The sequence below is a fragment of the Temnothorax longispinosus genome, chromosome 1 (genome assembly GCF_030848805.1).
Source record: "Temnothorax longispinosus isolate EJ_2023e chromosome 1, Tlon_JGU_v1, whole genome shotgun sequence".
NCBI classification, from domain to species: domain Eukaryota; kingdom Metazoa; phylum Arthropoda; class Insecta; order Hymenoptera; family Formicidae; genus Temnothorax; species Temnothorax longispinosus.
The window spans coordinates 5,403,270-5,424,228 of record NC_092358.1 but is presented as its reverse complement, the minus strand read 5'-3'; the positions used below and the strand labels follow the sequence as shown (position 1 = coordinate 5,424,228).

At 38.9% G+C, this 20,959-nt stretch overlaps 1 protein-coding gene across 2 annotated transcripts in view; it reads right to left on the bottom strand.

The window, feature by feature from the left end:
• The window catches only part of Vn (membrane-bound neuregulin protein vein), a 322,623-nt gene that overhangs the window by 134,002 nt on the left and 167,662 nt on the right, over positions 1–20,959 (bottom strand). For both annotated transcript variants that reach the window (XR_011731578.1, XM_071775335.1), the window contains exon 2: positions 7,830–7,992. Coding sequence is in view for 1 of the 2 variants with exons in the window: in XM_071775335.1 (XP_071631436.1) it covers positions 7,830–7,992 (163 nt within the window). In the remaining variant the exon portion in view is untranslated. The remainder of the gene's footprint in view (positions 1–7,829; positions 7,993–20,959) is intronic.

The following is a 20,959-nucleotide window of genomic DNA, read 5'->3' as shown; positions in this document are numbered from 1 at the left end:
TTCCTAGGAAACGTTAATTGAATAAGTCATACATCTCTCTTTCTCCAGAAGCGCATTTCTCCTCTGTTCGGTATCATGATTATCTATCGGCGATGCCATTTACGCGTTTATTCCGCGATAGGACACCTGGTATATATCCGCGAGTCTCACGGTCTCGGTATTCAATGCCCGACGGCGACTACTCGCACCTAGGGAAATCTCTTTTCCGTTCACGCCATTACCGCGTAACGGTACTTCGCTATCTCGATGAAGTCAGTCGAGAGTCCTTGGACAGAAACGAGTCCTCGTTCTCCTTCCCCGAGCCGATTCCGTCCGCGGGTAGAGAGAAGGACCTCCCGTTTTACTCTTTTCTTGCGCTCTCTTTCGTCCGCAATCAACGTGCGACATCGCCGATTTGAAGGCGCTTCCTCAAACAACCCTCTTACTCCTTGTCCGCGTCAACGTAGATTCCAGTAACGATAACAGCTGCAGTCTCGTCATCGTTCAGCTTGTCCCTTTTATCCCTCCGGTTATTTCGATTTCCACACTCGCGACTGTTCCTCCTCAAATATTGCTCGATATCGCGCGGAAAGAACGGAAACGTGATACAGAACATACTCGATTGTCTCTCGTCCCAATCGGTCATTCGCCCCTTCAGCTGACATTGTTTAAAATGCTCGACGCCATCCCGGCGGGTACTATACGTTTTCTTCGGAGACTTCTATCCGGGACATTTCGTTCGCAATGTTAAAAAGCTTTCTACGGTTTCTTCAAAGCTTTCTGGCTAAAGTGCTGTTTCTCAAAATACTTTAAGAAATATTTGAACGAAACAAAAAGTTTTGAATAAGGCGTCAGAGATTGACGATAATTTTTATTTTCATGGAATATCATTTTTTACTTGATGCATATATCAAGTCCATAAAATATCTTCTAAAGTAGAATATATCCGCGTTGGATCAGACATATCTCAACTTATACTACAAACGATAATACTTTTTTATAACCAACTTAACATCTTTTTAATGATGTTTTCATACAAACTCATAACAACAAAGATGTTGGTTAAATTCACTGTTAATTTCCTGTTTGCAAGAAGTCAATTATGTTTTACGAAAGATTTAAAAAAGTTGCCAAGATAGACGCAGTCTTTGAACAATCGTTCCTTCCTTTTTTCGGCCTATCTAATTTTTCTCACAGATTCATTCAGGAAATAACAGTCGCGGAAGCGTCTCATTCGCTGATAAGGCCCGGTTACTTTCGTCAGCGGGTTTATTGTACCTCGACAGTGCTTAGGGATGACAAATTAGCGAGATAACTACTGTGGTCGGATAATAAACGCGGCCGACAGAACACGCGCGAGATAATCCCGGAATAATTATCAAGTACGGACCGCGCGCGTATCGATCAGAAGATGAATGTACGCCCGCGTCTTTGCGTATCGTGCAACGCGGCGCGGCGAACTTTGTCGTTGTGTATCGAGCGTGCACGCGATTAATTACTAATAACAATTATCCGCGGATATTGCCACCGACGCGCGGGGGCTTCCCATAAGCGTCTGGTTACATCGACGCTACGATCCCGCCACAATTCCACCGTCGTCGACGCTCTAATTCCAACTAAACGATTACCCAACTGATCGCGCCCTTTGATATAGCCACCATGCTTGCAGATATCAATTTGGCGTTAGGTAATTGCCGTACTGCTCTGCCCGTGTCTATGATCTTACGAAAGTTACATAATACTAATAATTTAATAATATTGCTGTGAGAAGATTGCTCGTTATGTTAACTTCACATCTCGATCGTTAAACTTTAATGGGCTGGAAAATATTATAAGCTTGCTATCCTATGCTTTACGCTAGTATTTCTATATAATATTGAAGAACAAGCTTAAATAAAATATTTTCTGTAGAAACAACTGATAAGAAGAGCAGAAAAGAGATACAAAAGAAGTTTTATACATAGAGAAACTTTGCTTGTTATTTTATGTAAATAATTTATACATATTGTTATACATAATATATAATTATAATTCTTTTCTAAAATTATAAATTTTATTCAATTTTACTTTTGCGATTTTCTACATTTAACTTCGATTCTATTTACATCTTTTCCTTTAGTCGCAGTAATGTCTCTGAATATCGATTTATCATTTAACTCACAATTCGAACTCCCTTTCCTGTCGAAATTTTCGTCGGGCAGGCTTTCAAACTAATTGCGAGACGCGATGTTAGAGACAGATTAAGAACTCAAAGGAACGTGAAAAGTTGTGCCGAAGGACCTTGCAAAGGAATCCGCGCTTTTCCTTCGCCCGCTCCCGAATGCACTCTTCGGGTGCCTCTGCGATTTTCCTTTTTTCGACCTCTCTCTTCCCTTCTCGCGCGATAGCGCAAAGTTTTCTTTCCGTTCTTTACTGCAAACGTAAAACTCCATTACATGCGACATCAAAGCTGCTCCCCCGTCAAAGCGAATTATAAGCCTCGCGAAAGCCAGTGTCCTCGAGAGGTTTCGATTCAGGTTTGTAAGTTGAATGCGATCTGGCGAGGCCCGGGATTCGATTTGAAGGTAACAATATTACGTCACGATCTCTCGATGCTTCAGGGTTAATTTCATGGAAATCATTAAGCCCCCGGCGTAAGGGACACCGTCAGATCCTTGGCTTCAATGCATTCGGAGCATCGTGTTCAGGCATACTGAGTGAGAAGGAGATCTTATTGAACTTGTTCGCATAGTTAGATGCGATTGTTATTTAGAACACGCTCGCGATACATTGAATCTATTTGTAATAAACTACCTTAACATATCAATATATATTTATATTTGTATGCAACTTTATAAAGCTTGGCTAATTCGTTTAACTTCTTTTGCATTTATTATTTTTTTCTACATCTTTTTTTAGGGAATTATTTTCACAAAAATTTGTTAAAAGATTTCTTTAGTGACACTGTTCTTTACAATTTTTGATTTAAATCAAAATTAATTATTTTTTATTAATTATTTTTATATAGATATGCATAAACATTAATTTTCATTAATTATGTTTGGGCATCATTTTTTTAACATTGTTTATTTTGGGAAATAATTTCTTTCAATTTTTCCATTTACTCTTGAATGTACCGCGAAATATGAAATAAGTATTCATATTACCATGTGAGTTTCAGAAAATAAAAATAAAAATGACAGTTGCTACATACAGAAATTCGATTTCCCACGAGAAGTATATCCAGATAGTATTTTGAAAACGGGAACATATGGGATTTGTCTCATCCTTATTTTATTTCTGAAACCAAATGAATAGAAAGCTCGTATCTTTTGACTTGAGCGTTGCTATCGTACATCCGCTTTGTTTTATATATCACGTCAGCGATTTGACAAGATTACAGGCTTATTTTCGAGCCAAGTATCGGCGTTCGTCACCCGAAATTTCAATATTTCTCGCACTTGTTCGGCAGTTCTTGCTAAACGCGCAGGAGCTAGAGAGAAAGAAAGAGACGAAAGAGAGAGAAAGAGAGCGAGCGAGCGAGTGAAAGAGATTTACCGATGTATCGCGCGGACACAAAGGCCCGGAATATATTTCCGTGCCCGGCGGGACCATCATCTATAAAATACACGCCGCCCAGTCTAGACAAGCTTAAGCGGCGGATGACAGTTTTACGTCGTCGGTTATGCGAGCGGAGCTGGCGGACGACGCCGACGGCGCGAGCGGGGAAAGGAGATCCATCGAGCACATGACTCGTATTAAATAGCGCGAACACGTTCGATTTTACGACACCGTTGTATCCGGCAAGGATTACGGGGCGGATGACATTGACAGCGTGCGCGCACGAGAGACGCAGCACCCGGTCATCTCGTCGCAGAGAGACAGTAATTGGAAATTACTGGGGACATTCTCGATCGGGAGAGTGGGGGGGGGGGGGGGCGATGTCATAAGGCCACTACGACACGACTCTCTTGCCACCGTGAAGATGTGTTTACGGTCATCGGACTGGCCTCTTCTTCCGCCGGTAGTAGCAGCGGTTCTTCACCCTCCGTGCCGGTGTAAAACGATGTCTTTGAGAGTCTCGGAATTCGTTCACGCAGCCACGCAGAGGCTGCGTCTAATTTCTTTTATTTATCAATGAAGAATTATTTCATATCGTATTTCTATATTATATATTATTCAGAAATTTAGAATTCGCGTATCCCCGGAAGGGATGTTTCGTAACCCCGAAGGATTATGTAACATCTGGTTAAGAACCACTATGTTTTATGAGATCACGATGTCGTTCCTTCGCGTTCCTTTCGTCTTTGTGGGTTCGACCTGACAGATAAATGTTCGTAGCGATACTTTCCTTATTTTACACAGGATGCGGGCATGTGCAGTAATTTAAAATAAGAGATAGGAGAAACCATCTTGATATTTGTGAAAGACAACTGTCAATTTTGTTGCGTACTAATCGATATATCTAATTAAAAATTATACATAGTCAATAACTATCAATTTAACGGACTTAAAAAAAAACGCATGAACTTGTATCTTTCTCTTTACGGATTGTTAACTTATGGAAGGAAAGGTGAGTTTTGGACATTAAGTGCCAGAGACGCGGGATAAAAAGCTTGCGCGAGTCGGCGCGAGAAATTTGCAAGTTATTTCAGAAAATGCGTGCCGTGTAAGAGCGACTTCGGAAAGCGACGTGGTCTCGCCGAACGTGATCCATTTCTATCATGGCTGGGATATAACGGGTGGCTCGGTGAGAAAGCGCGAGCGGCGGCGAATTTATGGGCCGCTCTGAGATTATTCCGAGACTTACGCGCCGAGGAAAGGTGCATCGCGCTAAACAAATTTATGGCACGCTCGAGATTATGGTCGACGAGAAGTAGCTGGAGAGCTCCCCGGCGAGTTTTCCGAATCGAAATTCTGCTCCCGTCTCAGCTGTCTTCTCTCTTTTGCCTTCGGATGAAGCCGTGTGCTTTCACGAAAGCGTCGATCACGGCAGGATATTCTCTCAATTTATTTTCTTTTCGTTAAAACTTCTCCTCGCTCGTAAATACATAGAACCTAATATGATACCGACTCCTACTGTGAAACATGCTGCAATTATATTTGAAAGAGGCGCTTTGAGTTTGCACTTTAAATGTTAAATAGTTTCTACACATCTATGTAGATGTTTTTAAAATTAAAGCTAGAAATATCGCATTTTTTAATCAACAGAATCTAATATATATATATATATATATATATATATATATATACATATATATATATATAATATATAATATATAAGATATCCTGTCTGTGTTACAGTTTGCATGTCTTTTGATCGTCATGCTGGAAAGTTAAAGTAACAGAATCTGTTTTAGTCTGATAATTTTTATGTTGCAAAGACCTTTTGTTGTTTCAAAAATGTTTCAATAACTGGTTATAGTCGTTTTTGTACATATAACATGATGTCTCACGATACTATACGTTCTTTTCGAGGTAGCTCAACTGTTATCGATAAGTAATGTTAATCAGAAAGCAACGTGATTACCAATCATGATTAAATTTCATGATGATTGATTGTTCACGTATGCGCGGAGTTCAACGCAGATAGAAACTTGTGGCGAAAACAAATTTCGATAAACATTATTTATCATCATTGCGAATAATTCGCGAAACGCGATTAAATCGACATCTCGCAAAATATTCAGGAAAGTATGATGTATTATAAGAGTATAATAAGACGGCACAGCCGTCTCGCAATAATGCTGACTGAAAAGAGAGAAAAAAAAATGAAGCGGTTAGCAAGGTAGCGTGATTGCATAAATTGGTATCACGAAACCAGCTTCGTTTTAATCTAATGACTTAATCTAATATGTCTAATGTCAAAATAGCGCGCAGTGATGGCAATTAACGTCGTATAAATCAAAGGCAGGCACACATGCAAGTTTTAGCGATTATATCGGGCTCGCTTGTGATGATCGATGAAAAATGTCGCGCAATGGACTTCAGCTAATGTTATGATTGATTGCAAACGGATGTCTCATTCTGTAGCGGCAATTACGTTCATATTACATTAAGCGGCGCGAGTATGTGTACGTTCTTATTGAGAACATTTATTCTCGCGCATTTGTTGAGCATGATTTCGATTTCGATTTGAAAAAATGATAAAAAAAATTATTTCATAGCTTCCAAGGCCTGTTGTCATAAATCTGGAAGCATTTTTACTGCGCAAAGAAAATGGCTAAATAAATAAATAATTGTTGTACAACATAGTCGTTGCAAAGCATGTTTACATTTTTCAGCTTTTTAGCAAATTGCTATCGGTATAGGAACAGAAGCATAGAAGCATTCTGCATTTTCATGCAGAAAGGAAAAGATGCTAATTATGCTAATAATCCTAATAATATTGCGAGAGTATTTGCTTCTTAATGTTGCTTTTAGCATATTGTGCGCGAATAATATTATTATACCTGAAAGTCGCGCGTATCTCGTATCTCTCTCGATCGTATAGAGAAATAAATATTTCACAATAATATATTATATTCAAATGAATGTTTATTTTATATCCAAATAAATATAACACTGTTAATAAAATCCAAAAATTCTAATAAGACATATTCGAGGCAATACAATAATATCTTCGAATTTCAATATATTAAAATGCAATATAATAGTTGAAGAACGTCAGTTTGGCTCGTGGAAGCAATTTTGCGTAAGTACAAACATGTGTGTATACTATTTTCTAAGATACACGAAAACTTATATATTGGTTAAAAGATACTTTTCAATTTTTAACGGTACAGAGCGTATGCATAAATCTACGACGTTAAAATATGCAACATCGTACAACGCGGTGCATAAGATTTCTCGGGACAGAACGCCTATGTCGCAATTTTCGCGATGACTGTTTTTTACGTTTCATCCGACTAAGTGCGCGAGGATTGGACGCGGGCTATTTTCGAGCTTACTAAACGCGAGCGAAGTTGTCGCGACTACTACTTGCAATTCGAGTTCGAAAGCTCGTTAAAACTCATCGAACTGTGAGAAAAGCACACATTGCTCTCTTCTTAACTCTCGTAGTTTCTTCACTCTCGTGACGACCCGTACTTTGCCGTTCTTCATGTTTGTCCCGCAACTTACATATTGTCATCACGCGCACGTGGAAATAAATAATAATATTTTACTTAATTGACGTTAATTATTTTGAAAAATTAGGGGCACGCGAATTAATATGAATAAATAAATTAAATTTGATTAAAAGGTAATCCCAATAAATGATTGCAGTGAATGATTAAAATGCTTATTTCCTTTTAACATACGTGAATAATTTAAGATACTTATTATCACTTTTTCGCTTTAAACATGAACAAAATAAAAAAATTTATTTAAAAGCGAATTCTACTTTATATAATTTTTTAATTATAATTTGTTAATTACTTTTCCATCTGCTTCTTTTATGTTTTTCTCTTTTTGAGAAAGCTCTTATGTGTTCTTGATTATAAATTATTACTCTATTTTTTCATTATTCCATTCTACATTGCGTTTCCACAAGGTACATTGTATTCCAAACGCTATCACAAAAGCTGTTATGAGTGAAAGTTAAGAACCGCTCAAATCCGTTCTATCCTACCTAATAACGAAAACTACTCTCAGGCAGGCATCCAATAGTGTATCGATAGCGCTCGGAGTTGGAGCGGGTGTCGAGCTAGAACAACGTACTCTCTGCTATTGCGGATATCTAGAATTAACTGCTCGCCGTTGTCTGAATAGTTTCTCCGACGTGTTATTACGGAGAGGTTGCCGAAAGCTGAGGGAAAGCGGGGGGGAAAGGGGGGGGGCAGAGAAGCCGCCATGAGCGTGCGGTTAATGGTAAAGTCGGTCGGGCTCACCGTTTGTGCTGAATCCTGAGGCCTCTTCGGGGGTGCAGCGGTACACCGTCCTTCAGCCAGTGCACTCTCGGGGGCGGCGAACCCCTCGTCCTGCATACTAGCTTCACTCTCTCCCGTAACCTCGCTATCGAGTCCCTGAGTTCGGACAACGTTACTTCTCGCACTGAAATCAAAAGTTACAATCTCGTTAACGCCTCGTTGGATGCTCGCGCACTTTCGGGCGCGTTCCCGATATACCAGAGAGTTTTAATTAATTCACATAATATTTAGGCTGAGATATTTAAATGATGTTCCGGCTATGAGAGACATCTGTATAATTAATATTTCATAAACTCATTAAAGTTCCAAAGTTCCAAACAGAATTTCAGTACGATGTTGAGCTGGTTTTGGACGATACAGAATTCTCTTAATATTAATAATATTAATAAACGGTTTTTTATTACACATCGAAAATTTTTTACATCAATGTACGCGTAAAAGAAAGTGAAAAAAATTATTTCATGTGCTTGAAGCTTTTCGAAGATGGGCGATACGTGGTGACTCGTGTACGCGAACGAAATGGAAAAACAGCGGAAACAGCGCGTTTTAGCAAAAGGTATGGTGCAGAAGCAAGCTCTTCCTTTCGACAACCGGATATGGCTATCCGTCGATTTTGGCAAAGGCTGCCGTATCGCGTTTCGGCCAGAGGCTGTGCAGCATATCGATAGCTTGGGTACCGAGTATCGATTTACTATTTCGTTGTGTTCTAAAATGTTATAGTGTAAAAACGATCTGCGGGGAAACATACATTCATACGCGTGTAGGTGTGTGCATATGTATGCGGATCTGCGTCACGAACGCGAATATCTCTCACAAACTGACGTAACATTCTTTCTATTGACATTCGGTAAATCGCATATGAAAAATACAAGAGCAAATGTAGATATATGTATTTATTAAAATTGTACAGGAAACTCCATCATTATATAATAACTTTTTAATATCTAGAATACAAGAGAGAGAATAAGAATTCGATCTACATAATTACAATCTAGACTTATCTATTCGTAATTTTTAGTTAGTTAAAGTTAAGTGTATAACAAATCACTAGCAATTAACTTTTTTCGTAAAAATTTCAAATTCAAGTACTTGGTAATACTATTCAGTATTTATATAAATGAGAAATAAGGTTTTGTTATGTAATCACAATTGCCTGAAGTTCATATCTTCGAAAGCGGAATTTTTAAATCTCTAATTATTCATAAATTGTCGCTATCTCGATATTTTTGTCAAGAAAAATTATCTCGCAAATTAGATTTAAAAAAATATGTTTAAATGGATAAAAGCGAAGGGAACCTTATGACGCCTTGTATACAAGCTATCGTGTATAACTTTTTTCCGACGTAAAATATGATCGTGCGAAACAAAGCGACTCGACACTCGGATATGGGGTATAAATGAAGAGAAAAATTTGCGTTGATAAAAACGACGGCAGCGTCCTATCCCGAGATCGCGTGATTTCAAAGGTACGATATAGAATTCTTGGTGAAAGTACAACGGGGGGACGTTCAATGAGTTCTCGTCTATTATATTCATGTCGCATGACAGGGAATGATAATAAGGCGCCGTTAGCAAAGATTTCTTTGTTAGACTCTACGTGGCGCGGGACGTCGCCGTCGGCGTTTGATTTATTATGTTTTCACGTGCATACGGCAATCCCATTCGCTACAAATATATTTCTCTTCGTGTCGTGTTTAAATAAAACTGATGTCGCCCCGCAGATGCGTTTGAGAAATTGAACGTGGATGAAGTACCCTGTTTTTTTTTGGAAGGGGAGGGGGGCAAAGACCGAACGCTTGATCCCGCATCGCTCATCTCGTTGACATACTATAACTATAACTGATCGACGAATAATTAAAATGGCGAATCGTAAATCGATAATTCGATCAGCGATAAACTTTCCGACCGAACTGGGTTAGACTTCAAAGGAGTTACCTCGGATGTTGCGCACGCAATGAAGTTAGAAATCACTCGAGTTTCCTCTAAATCAAATTGTACAATCGCTGACTAAGCAACTGGAGCAACATAGTGTTGATCTTCTGTAGCAACTTATTTGCGACAAACTGGCATAAATGCAAGTTCTCCAAAATTACCGCTATTTAAACGCGCCGAGCTAAAATATAGATACTATCTGTATATTTTTAGCGGTAATTGAATTGGAGAAGTTACAGTTACGCTCCGTTGTCGTCGTTGCTCGGATATTTGCTCGTAAATTCGCCGTGGCGCTTTGTCGAAGGCGTAATCGATAGCGTTCGATTTGCATAACAGATTCTTCACTTAATTGGAACACGACACGCCTACAATTCCTTTGATTTAAATCAGTCGTCGTATACCGCGAAGGAGAACGGGAAATGTTTTTGCGATGAAAACAACACTCTTTTATATTATTAATGTTACAAATGTATCCATTCTCTAATGACAAGTAATTAAGTAGGATAAGTGAACCAGTAAATGATCAATCGCTAAAATATATCAACGTGGAATTTATATTTATTTTAATGATTACATAAAGGTAATACCGTCATATTACTCCAAATGCGAGAGCATGATATGTTTCTCCATATCATTCTACATGGTATTATATTAAAATCCGTTAATTGACAAATCCCGTATACGTCATATTTAATTATCTTCTCTCATTTTCGATACGATACAGATTATTGGGATATGCGTGTGTGAAACTTGAGTAAAATGCGCACGACGCGGAAGCGTCCGCTATTTATTCACAAACGTCGCGTCGGCGGAGTTCTCGCTTGATAGTTAAACACATTACAACTACCATTTGCTCACGGCGAACGTACCGCGACGCGACCGAAAACTATGCGGGATAATTTCATCACGTTGAAGTTTATCGAAAACACGATGCGACCTGATTATCTTTGACGCGATACGTCGCCACGGAAAATGCCTACAGCGTTTAATATGTCGCCCGACGCGCCGCATAACAGACTTGCGACATATGAAATACAGAATATTACGGGACGGCTCTGCGAATGGAGTCAGCGGTTTCGCGTCTCAGAGCTCTATTCGGAGCTTATTAGCGTCGTAATGCGAATGCACGTCATTTTAGCTAGACCATCTTTCGGTTAGGTGGCGAAAAGTGATATACGAATTCTGACGTGCGTTGCCGAACATTAAATCGTTAAAAGCTATCACTTTAATGTCTATATGCTTTTATACAGACGAATAATTAGGTAATTAAACATTCTGACTATTGGAGCAGCAAAGTATGAAACCGTCAGAAATAGAATTTAACATTTCTATCATGTTGCAGGAGGGAAAATAGAAGATAATTAGCTTCTATTAGTTAATTATTTACTTTATAAAATATCTCAAGTTTAAAAGTAAATTTTCATTCTAGTAGCACAAATAATAAGAAGAAGTAAATGAGAAATGTGGCGATGTAACGCGGACAAGCGCGACTCGTGCAGATTTTTCAAATGCAGATACAGTGAATTCGATCGGTGCACATATAGCGAAACAGGTTCAGTCTACCGATAGTTATCAATGTCCTCTAGCGACAAACCGTTATCGAATCCTTGTTCAAAGACACGGATTTCCATACCGCTTTTTATTCGCGTGTCGTCGAATAGGCGCTTTTCCTTTGTGAAGCGATGTTGGCGCAGTTCTGAGATAGAAGCGAGGATATGGGTAAAAAAAAAAGAACATTTGCCAATAAACTTGGCGTAACGATAATTTTATCAGTATAATAGTATCGATACTTGAAATAAAATGAGATTATAATGCAATTTTATTATTCTCTTTAATTTTCGTTGCTGTACGAGTGCAGTATGCAAAGATATAACACACACATTTATTTTTGCATGTAATAATTAATTTAAACCCGCCAAATATATATGTTAGCCTGCCTTTATATAATATAAATTATCGCAATATTAAATCTCGATAAAACATTTTATTTCGCGTAATGGATTAACGTGTTTCATAAAAATAAAGAATGGTGTTACAATATTATATTGATATTACACGCTGTGTGATAAATGACGTACATATAACGCATGCATTAAAACACATTTTGAAAATTACTTCAGTACATTGCATTAATTTATATTTTATTCTATTTAATTGATAGCTCGTACATATCTTCTATTTCTTTTCAACTCTTATATGTGTTTCAATTTGGTTTTAATAAAACTAATGAAATTTCTAAGACCACTCGTACAGTGCACTCGGATGGTTCGCAACGGCGCGGCAGGGAGAAAATATTTCTCGTTGGATTCGGAATACGAGCCGCGAGGAAAGAAACGACCCGAGAGAAATTGCACGGCGACGAAGCAATCTCAGCGCGTGTAAAAAGTGCTGTAATGCAGTTATGACGCCCGTCATCGCCGCGCCATTACGTACCGTCGGTCGCGACGGTAAACCGTGATCGCGGCAAAATTTGTATAATGCCCCGCTAATACTCGTGCCGTATTTTTGCGTGCGATATTGGATTAAGCTGTGCGGTGGTATTCGCTCCGTTCCGTTCGAAGTGCTTTTACGCGTCTCTCGCTGAAACCGGACTGAAAACCGATCAGTTGCTGCGGCTGGCGCGGTGTCTGAAATTCACTTCGAGGGGACAGAGGATTTCGCGTTTAATTCTCGATATTTTATTTGTTATCAATCGATTACGTATCCAATACGCACATACAAGCGTATATACACACATAAAATGTCGATTCTTCATAGATCGAATGGACAATTTCTGTGCGGGAACAATAGGTATGAGATGAAAAATAAAGTGACAAATAATTTTAATATTCTTTTTATCGTACTATTATATAACAAACGATATATATAATATATAAGAGACAAAAAATAAAAATTTCTTAATGATAATTCAGAGGTACACTTATAGAATTAAACTACAAATAAGTAGGATATATATAAAATTGTAATATGAGATATAGATAATGTATAAGAACATGATATTAAGGAATTATTTCCTCTTGTGACAATGAATAACAGGAGGGAAATAAATTAAAATCAAATAAAAAATACACATACTATTATTCGCAATATATGTTTTTATATTATAAACTATATTTATACATACATATAAAAACACATATGCATCGGCACATTCAACCGCACACTCAAATAGGTGAAAAAAGAATAGAGTCACGAACGAAGTATAAAGAGAAACGTAAAACGGACGATAGAGAGAAGCGGAAAGATGGACACCCACAGAGAAGTCCCATGACAATTACGCGGTGTCCGAAATGTCATTTAACTATTAACGGTTCGATGCGACGTCGAAATTCGAATTTAAGCGACGGACTCGATCGGAATGGAATTTGGGACTGCGAGGATTTATGCCAGAATTTTCCGGTCGAAGGACCAGGCGGACAAAAAAAAAGGATGATGGAGCGTCAGGTGCAGTGCGCTGGATAATGATGCCTGACGCGAATCAACCTATCGAAAATGCGGGCCGTTTTACCGTCCGGTCGGACTTCCGTCGCGTCACTAGGTCTCTACGTTAAAATTAACTTTTCACTGGACATGGTGCATCTCAAATTCGATCAGTATCATTGCGAAGGAACGAGATGCAAAATATGCTAAGAATATCTCCAAATCCATTTAATTTGTCGTGCTAAGTTAATTCAAGTTATAATTAACCAATATCGATTAACTGTAATCATAGTTTATGATTGACTTTACGATTCATATATTTACCAAAGAAATATTTCTATATCGATGTTTAAATATTGTTTTAGTCAGAAAATTATGTTTAGATAGGAAATCGATGTATAATAATAATTAAAAGAAATGTTTTCAAGATGCTAGATGACTTTTGAAAAATTGAATTCTTTAATGTATCGAAATATATGTATGTATAAATAAGACACTAACGATTATCCTGAATTGTTTTTTATATAAATATAAAAAAAAATCATCTTTACATATTTAAAAAGCTAACACAAACTTTGTGTAAAAAAAACACAAACTCAGAAAACAAAAACAGGAAAATAATGCTCATTCTCGTAAGCATTTGAAAATAGGTCGCAGTCTCGATCAAATATCAGAAACTTACTCTTCCTGTCGACATAATACATATAACACCACTTGGATCCAATATTGAAGAACGTTTTCTTGTAAAACAGTATTTGAGTTCCGCGTCGTAGCAAGAAATTTCTTTCAAAGAAACGAATCTCTTGGAAATTTGCGGAGTGGCTTTGACGAAATCCTGTCGCTTTCGGATTTGCCAGATCATCTTGGAGCGTTTGTGCGCGGGGCGCAGGGGGTGAAAGCGGGTCGGAAGGCAAAAGAAAGGTCAAAAGTGGAGATAGAGAAAAAAAGAGTGGAGTACAGCGCGGCCGCCAGTCGCGGCATGTCGTATGTTGCCGCAGGGCTTGAAAAATGCCGTGGACGAACGACGCGGAGAGGGCGTTTGATTAATGAACGCGTCGCCGAAAGAGCAAAATAACAAATAGCGCGCGTAGCGGGGGTTGTAGTTGCCGCCACCCTCCCGCCACCCTCGTGGCCGCGCGGCAGCTTGATTCATAGGTACCACGTTGCATGACGAGACGCGATGAGGGGCCGGTCGCGGATGCGCACGAATGTAGCCTTTTCATCATAATTTAGAGGCAATTTACGTTAAATCGCGTTGCAAATAGCCTTAGCTTCACTTTTACGGCTATTATTTTAACAGAATCACAATTCGACATGTAATTCTCGACGTCTTCGATGTTAAACTTTAAGATATCGTACCGTTAAAGAAAGTTAAAGATGTAAAAGAAAAATTTTTCGAAGTTGAAACGGTCCTTGTAAAGGTCCTGTATCTCTTCTTCTATTATGCAAGGCTAAAAATTGTTTTTAAAAGACGATTATAAAAAGCTTACTTACAATGCACAGTTTAGTGCATGTATTTCGAATATATTAGTAAAAAAAATCCCTGCTTGAATTTTTCTAAAAGCAAGTCAACTTTTATTTTATCTATTTTTATTAAAAATGTATTTATTTGGAAGTTCCGTAAAATCTTTTACATTAATTATAACAAGTACCATTTTGACTACAAAAAACCAGTCTTCCCTCGTTTCGATGGGTTCCAAGAGCGACAGAAACGTGAAAGGCAATCCTCTCGCAGCGTATATTACAATTTTCATTCGCAGGAAGATGCGCGACAGCGCGCGATTTCGTGGCGTGCTTATTTGCTTTGGTGCATGGCTGGCGATTAATGTGGGCCCGCACACCGTCAGTATGACTCTGTGAGTTTGCACCTTTGTCCGATGTGGATAATCATTTCCAGTTCAGAGAATAGTTCGGCCGCGGCAGAGAGTGGTTCCGGTTACTCGGTCTGTAATCGAGTCTGCGCGAGTACACGCTGATGAGCTATGATCAGCTGTGCGGGGCTGTGTGATTACCGATCGCTGTCAACAGATATTTAATCGTTTGCGTCGATTAATTTTCCTAGCGCATTTATCCGTCCCGCATCGTTTGATACCGGTGCGGCGTAGGTAATTACTACGCTAATAACGAGTTAATCGAAACGCGTGGACTCCGAAGAGTTTCCCATTATCAGCCGAATAAACATATGTCGCGAGCTTCGAAATAGGATTCCTTTTGTGCCTTTTTTCGCGCGAATGATATAAAAGGCAATCTTTTTGACGCAGAAAAGCGAGAATATTTACGTAAACATTTTATTGTGCTATATAACGCATAGGAGGACGATGTAAAATTGAGAAGAAGTAATATACAGTAAAACGGTAAAGTAAAACTACAAAATATAAAAAAGACAGATATTTTAATAGTCAAGGAAAGAAAACGTATGAACACATAAAACGGTAATATGTTTGTCGTTATAAATCAGATTAGATTAATAGCATAGTTACGTAGAAGCAAAAGACGCAATTTTTACAGATTATAATTAGGTAATTATTATTATAAAAATCAGAATATGGTTCGGCAGTATACTCGACATACGTATGTATAAATCTCTCGAGAGAGATAAGCCACATATAACTGCAGTTAACTCACCGTTAAAATCGGCGTGAGCATCAGAACGATGCTTTTTTTTGTTGCACGGTTGTTACTCAACCGCGTTTTAATTGTCCATCATATTTTTTAAGTTCGACCCAGAAACGTGAGCGGATTATAGGCATCGACACGAATGACATTGTAAAATGTATTTACGGCGTGTTTTCGCGCGAAAATCGCTTTGTTACGCCGATGTGCTTTCGTTGCTTTACGGTCGCACGCATATATTTCTCGCGTGCAAATGCGCGGCGAAAAAATTGGGTGTAAGAAGAAATTCGAGAGCGATGGAACGCAAAATGTGATCAGCGCAATAAAATCGCTGCTTATCAATCCGTGATGCAGGAATCATTGACACGCGTAATATCCGCCACTACTTTTTCGACTATAAATTGTGACGAGTATGTGGAACGCGTTAAAATGCGATAGAAAAGAAGCATTATTGATGGGAAATAATAACTTCGACATACGATATTTATTTATTTTTATTTCCGATTATTGTTAGCTTTTCATATACGACTATTCGACAAACAAATTGATCAAAACTCTGTTAAAACGCGTAAAAGCGGCAAAGTCAATCAATTGTTTGTATGCTAGTGAAAAAAAATAACGCGCTCTGACTTCTCCAACTCGTCTCTTCTCGTAATCATGCCATCCTCTTATCGTATCGATTTTCTTTCAACAAAAAAAAAAGGGTTGAGTCACCTTAGTGCACCGTGAAAGTTATCCGATTTGCTCACGGTAATTCTCGAACTCGTCTACTAGCCGTAAAATCCGGAAACTTTTTCAGGATCGTCCGTTGGTTTTCCGGCTATTACTCTATGCCAACGAACCGTGTACACACATACACACACACATACATATATATATATATATACAATATATACGTATAGACACATATACACATATACATATACACATATATATACATATATACATATATATATATATATATATATATATATATATACATATATATATGTATGTATATGTATATGTGTCTATACGTATATATTGTATATGTACACATATACGGCATATGGCGTGAAAACATCGTAGTTCGTAATCAGTCGTACGTGCCAAGTGTACGGAAAGATTAATACTTGGAGCAGAAATGTCGTGTAAATATCAAAGATTTTCCATGTACGAAAGTTCGATGTGATTTCAAATAGAAACTTAATGATAAATTCTACAAGAAATGGTAAAGGTAAATAGATAAGTAGATATTTTATTATATTCTGGGTAGAAATATATAAGAACACAGCAGATAATAATTAACTACATAAGTAAAAATGTATAAAAAGCGCAAATAGGACATACAAAATAAAGGACTTAATTGGTCAAAATTTGATAAAGCTGCGATATAATTCGATCTCTGCAACCGACAAGCATGAATATTATACAAAAGTCAGTTTGTGGTTAACAATCGATGCGACGATGACGATTATACAAGCTCGTTCGAAACGCGCCAGACATCAGCGGCGCCTTTTTCTCATTAGTTCGGAGAAAGGAGATTACCACCACCGTCGAAACGAGCCGCCGGGAAAAGGAAAACGCAATTTCTTGCCGGTGTTTTTCGTTTTAATTGCGGGCGGGCGAGTTAACGAGATAGTGCGTTACTACGGCTGCATTGAAACAAATTTATTTCGTTTCATTTTCATTGGGCCATAGGTAACGTTTACACTCGGGTATAAAGAGGATGATTTAGGGCAATTTCTCGCCGACCTGCGCTCACAGTTCCTTTTATGCCGTATCGTCAAATTGCTTCACGATGGTGAGCGTTATCGTGACATATTGTTCAGTCTTCATCAATAAATTTTACTGCCATTATATCTAATTTTTTAACAATTTCCAAATCTTTACTTTCACAATCGTATACCAGCTAGTATTTGATTATTGAATATTTGATCTTCTCAACTTAGTTATACATGGAAAGAACGGTTTTGCTGAAGTATCTAAAAATTTGACTAGCTATATAGATCTGAAAATAGTTTTGTTGCACCATCAAAATAATTATGTAGAACACTCAAACTGATTCCTAAAATGTCAAAACTTTTTACAGCATTATCATCATACTTCGTTGGCCTACTATATGTAATTATTTTGACGGTGCAACAAAATTATTTTCAGATCTGTATCTAGCTAAATTTTTAGATACTTCAGCAAAACTGTTCTTTCCGTGTACGATTATACTTACAGATTCCACCGATGTAAAAGTTATTAGTATATTATTTCAACATATTTTATTTATAATTAAATGAATTTTCTTTCATCAATCCTGACACATATCCTGGCGAACTTGTTTTCGCCATCGCTTATTTTTCATTCTTTTTCGCCCTACGAGAATTGCGCCGTAAACTCAAATTGGGCAAGCAATAGCGTGATATTGCGCAGTATTGTCCACCCGACGAGCACGTCACAATCGTTGAGCCTTTATGATTAATAGGCGATCGTGCATTGGACGACCAGCGTTGAACATCGATAAATCGCAAAACTCCCCACCGTCATTAAAGTTGGCGTTTTGTGGTCCATTAATTCCGGAAATTTGATCATGGACATTTTGGATATCATATTACGCTTTATTTGGTTTTTGACGAGCTATTTCGAAAATAGAATTACCGGCAATATTAAACGGACTAATTTCGACACATCGCAGCTACTCTCATTAATGATTTATTGTTAGTATATAAAATGATTCCTATTATTCCGCTCGTATTTCTCTCGATCGATTGTCTGTTTGCATCGCAAATTAAACAATTCTAACTGTCTAACCATTTGCAAGAAAATCTAGTAACTTTTTTTCTACAAATTGTTCCTTATTTTTACTCCACTTTCGCGCATATTTACTCGCGACTCTTTATAAACAGATTTGTAGGTTCTATTCGGATTAAAATCGCAATCGGACGAAGATCTTGACAGCTTGTTAACATTTGTGTGCACAGAACGCAGACGACACGCGCATTTCTGCAGTCTTGCATATGCCTGAGAGTAGTAAAGTCCTTTTTTCATGAGCGCTGTTTTTCGCGTGGAGCTCTTCCGCATTGTCACCGCCCACGATACGCATCTTATTGCCTTTTATCGCGCCATGAACCCCCATAAAACCGCAACATAACGGTCTAATTTGTCGTCCCCGGGAATGGTCCTAACGAGCTCACGGGAATAAAGTTATTTTTACAGAGATGAGAGAGGCGGTTCTCTCTCTCTCTCCCTCCCCTACGTTCTCGCTTTCGTTCCCTTCTATCTTTCTCTCCCCTTCCATATATCGTTGAACTGAAAACGTTCTAGCTCGAGCGCTCGGGCTCGAGTAAACAAAGCGAATGAGCGGGAGAAAAGCGCGCGGTGATCGCCGGCCGCGGTTTTCATCGTCCGCGGTTTCATCGTCCGTGGCGGTGAACGGGTCGGCGAATCGTTTTGCCAATAATAACGCGATAATTGCGCCGCGTACTTTATTTTCTGCTTGCTGGGCGCCACGCGAAAATATCGATGCTTTTTCCACGCAAGACCGTCCGGTCCGGCCGAGAAACACAGTCGGAAAATACGGCCGATGGAATCGAAATAAACGTGGGGTTTTATCAAACGCGTCCTAATTAATTTTCGAATCGACGCAAAATTGGACTATCTGATAGCGTTTCAATTGATATGTACAAACGAGAGAAAAACGGATATGAGGAGGGTAAAGAGCAAGTGCGAATGCGTATTTGGGATACGCGACATCGGCGATACATCATCGCGTTACAACGAACTTGATGCGATCTTCCTGTAGCTTTTACCTTAGAGGGCTGCGATTTTATAATAATTCGATGGCACTTTTTCACCCGGCAATTTACGAGCGCGTCATTTCCGTGCTTATAGCGAAGAGAGACAGAGAGTGAGAGTGTGAGAGAAAGAAAGAGGTAGAGGGGAAAAAAATGAAAAATGCAACTAAGGGTGAGAGAAAAAAAATGGCAACGGGAACACGGTTGGGTGGCAAGCGAGCGCGGCATAACTGTAGCGCACGACGTTCGATAAACTGCCCGTGAGTCCTTTTTGCGCGGTCGCGATATTTTATTTACCGCCAAAGTGTATTTGTGCATCCGCTCGTACCGTCGGAAACGGGAAACGGGGGAAAAAATGCCGCAAAAGCGCGACCGCCTGCCGCGCGAGATTTTCGAACGCTCTCGAATTCGTTCTCCGTTTGTGCGATACCATTTTCACCTTTCATTCCACAGACTCTTCCCTCTCTCCCTTCCTCCCTCTTCCGCTCTCTGTCTCTTTCTCTTCTCTCTTTTCGTCTCTAATTCTTTCAGTTGGTCGACGAACAGCATGGTAAATTCGTGTGTGTATAAGACTTTTATTAAAAATAAATTTCCTCCGCGACGAACTTAAAAGGAGAAATGAGGACAATATAATTGAATTTATGAATAAAATGTGTAATATTTTCTAATAAAAGAAGAGATGTATGTTATGTTAATTAATTGTATATTTTATCAACTCGCTTCAAGATATTAAAAGATTTGAAAATCCATGTCCTCTTTTCTGCCCGATTGCAAGCATTGATGGTTCGTATATGAGATACAAGTTCGCAAGAGACATCCACTATTTTTACATGGCATCCTGTGTATGTTGCGCGATTCGATGGGAGCGCATCAAAGGCATTCACGGTATTCGTACATGTATGTAATCATCGTGCAATGGATCCCTTTCTGCTTTCATAGAGAAGCGAGCTCTTTTTCAAGTCGACTAGAGAGCCAAGGACTAGAATTCTTTTCCCCCTTGGCCGTAATAAACTCGCTCGTTTGCACGCGACGTCTCCTCTGCGATCTGCGAATGTAATTTATTTTACGGACGCGTTATCTTTCGGCGTCGCGCGCGCGAAACCGCATCGGCGTGCATAATTCGTGTCCCCTCGCGCGTCTACAGCCCCGAATACTGTCGCTTGTAATTCCGCCGTCGAGTTTTCATAGTAAATTCCATTACACGCCGGTGGGACGGCCGTTTCATTATGTTGCGCTGGCTTCTGGTTTAAGCCTATGCAGACTATCACGGTTGCACTTCGTATCGCGTTATGTCCATGACTGTTGATGCGCGCGAGAATACATATGATTAAAAGCTCCAGGAAGAGAAGAGATAAAATTAAT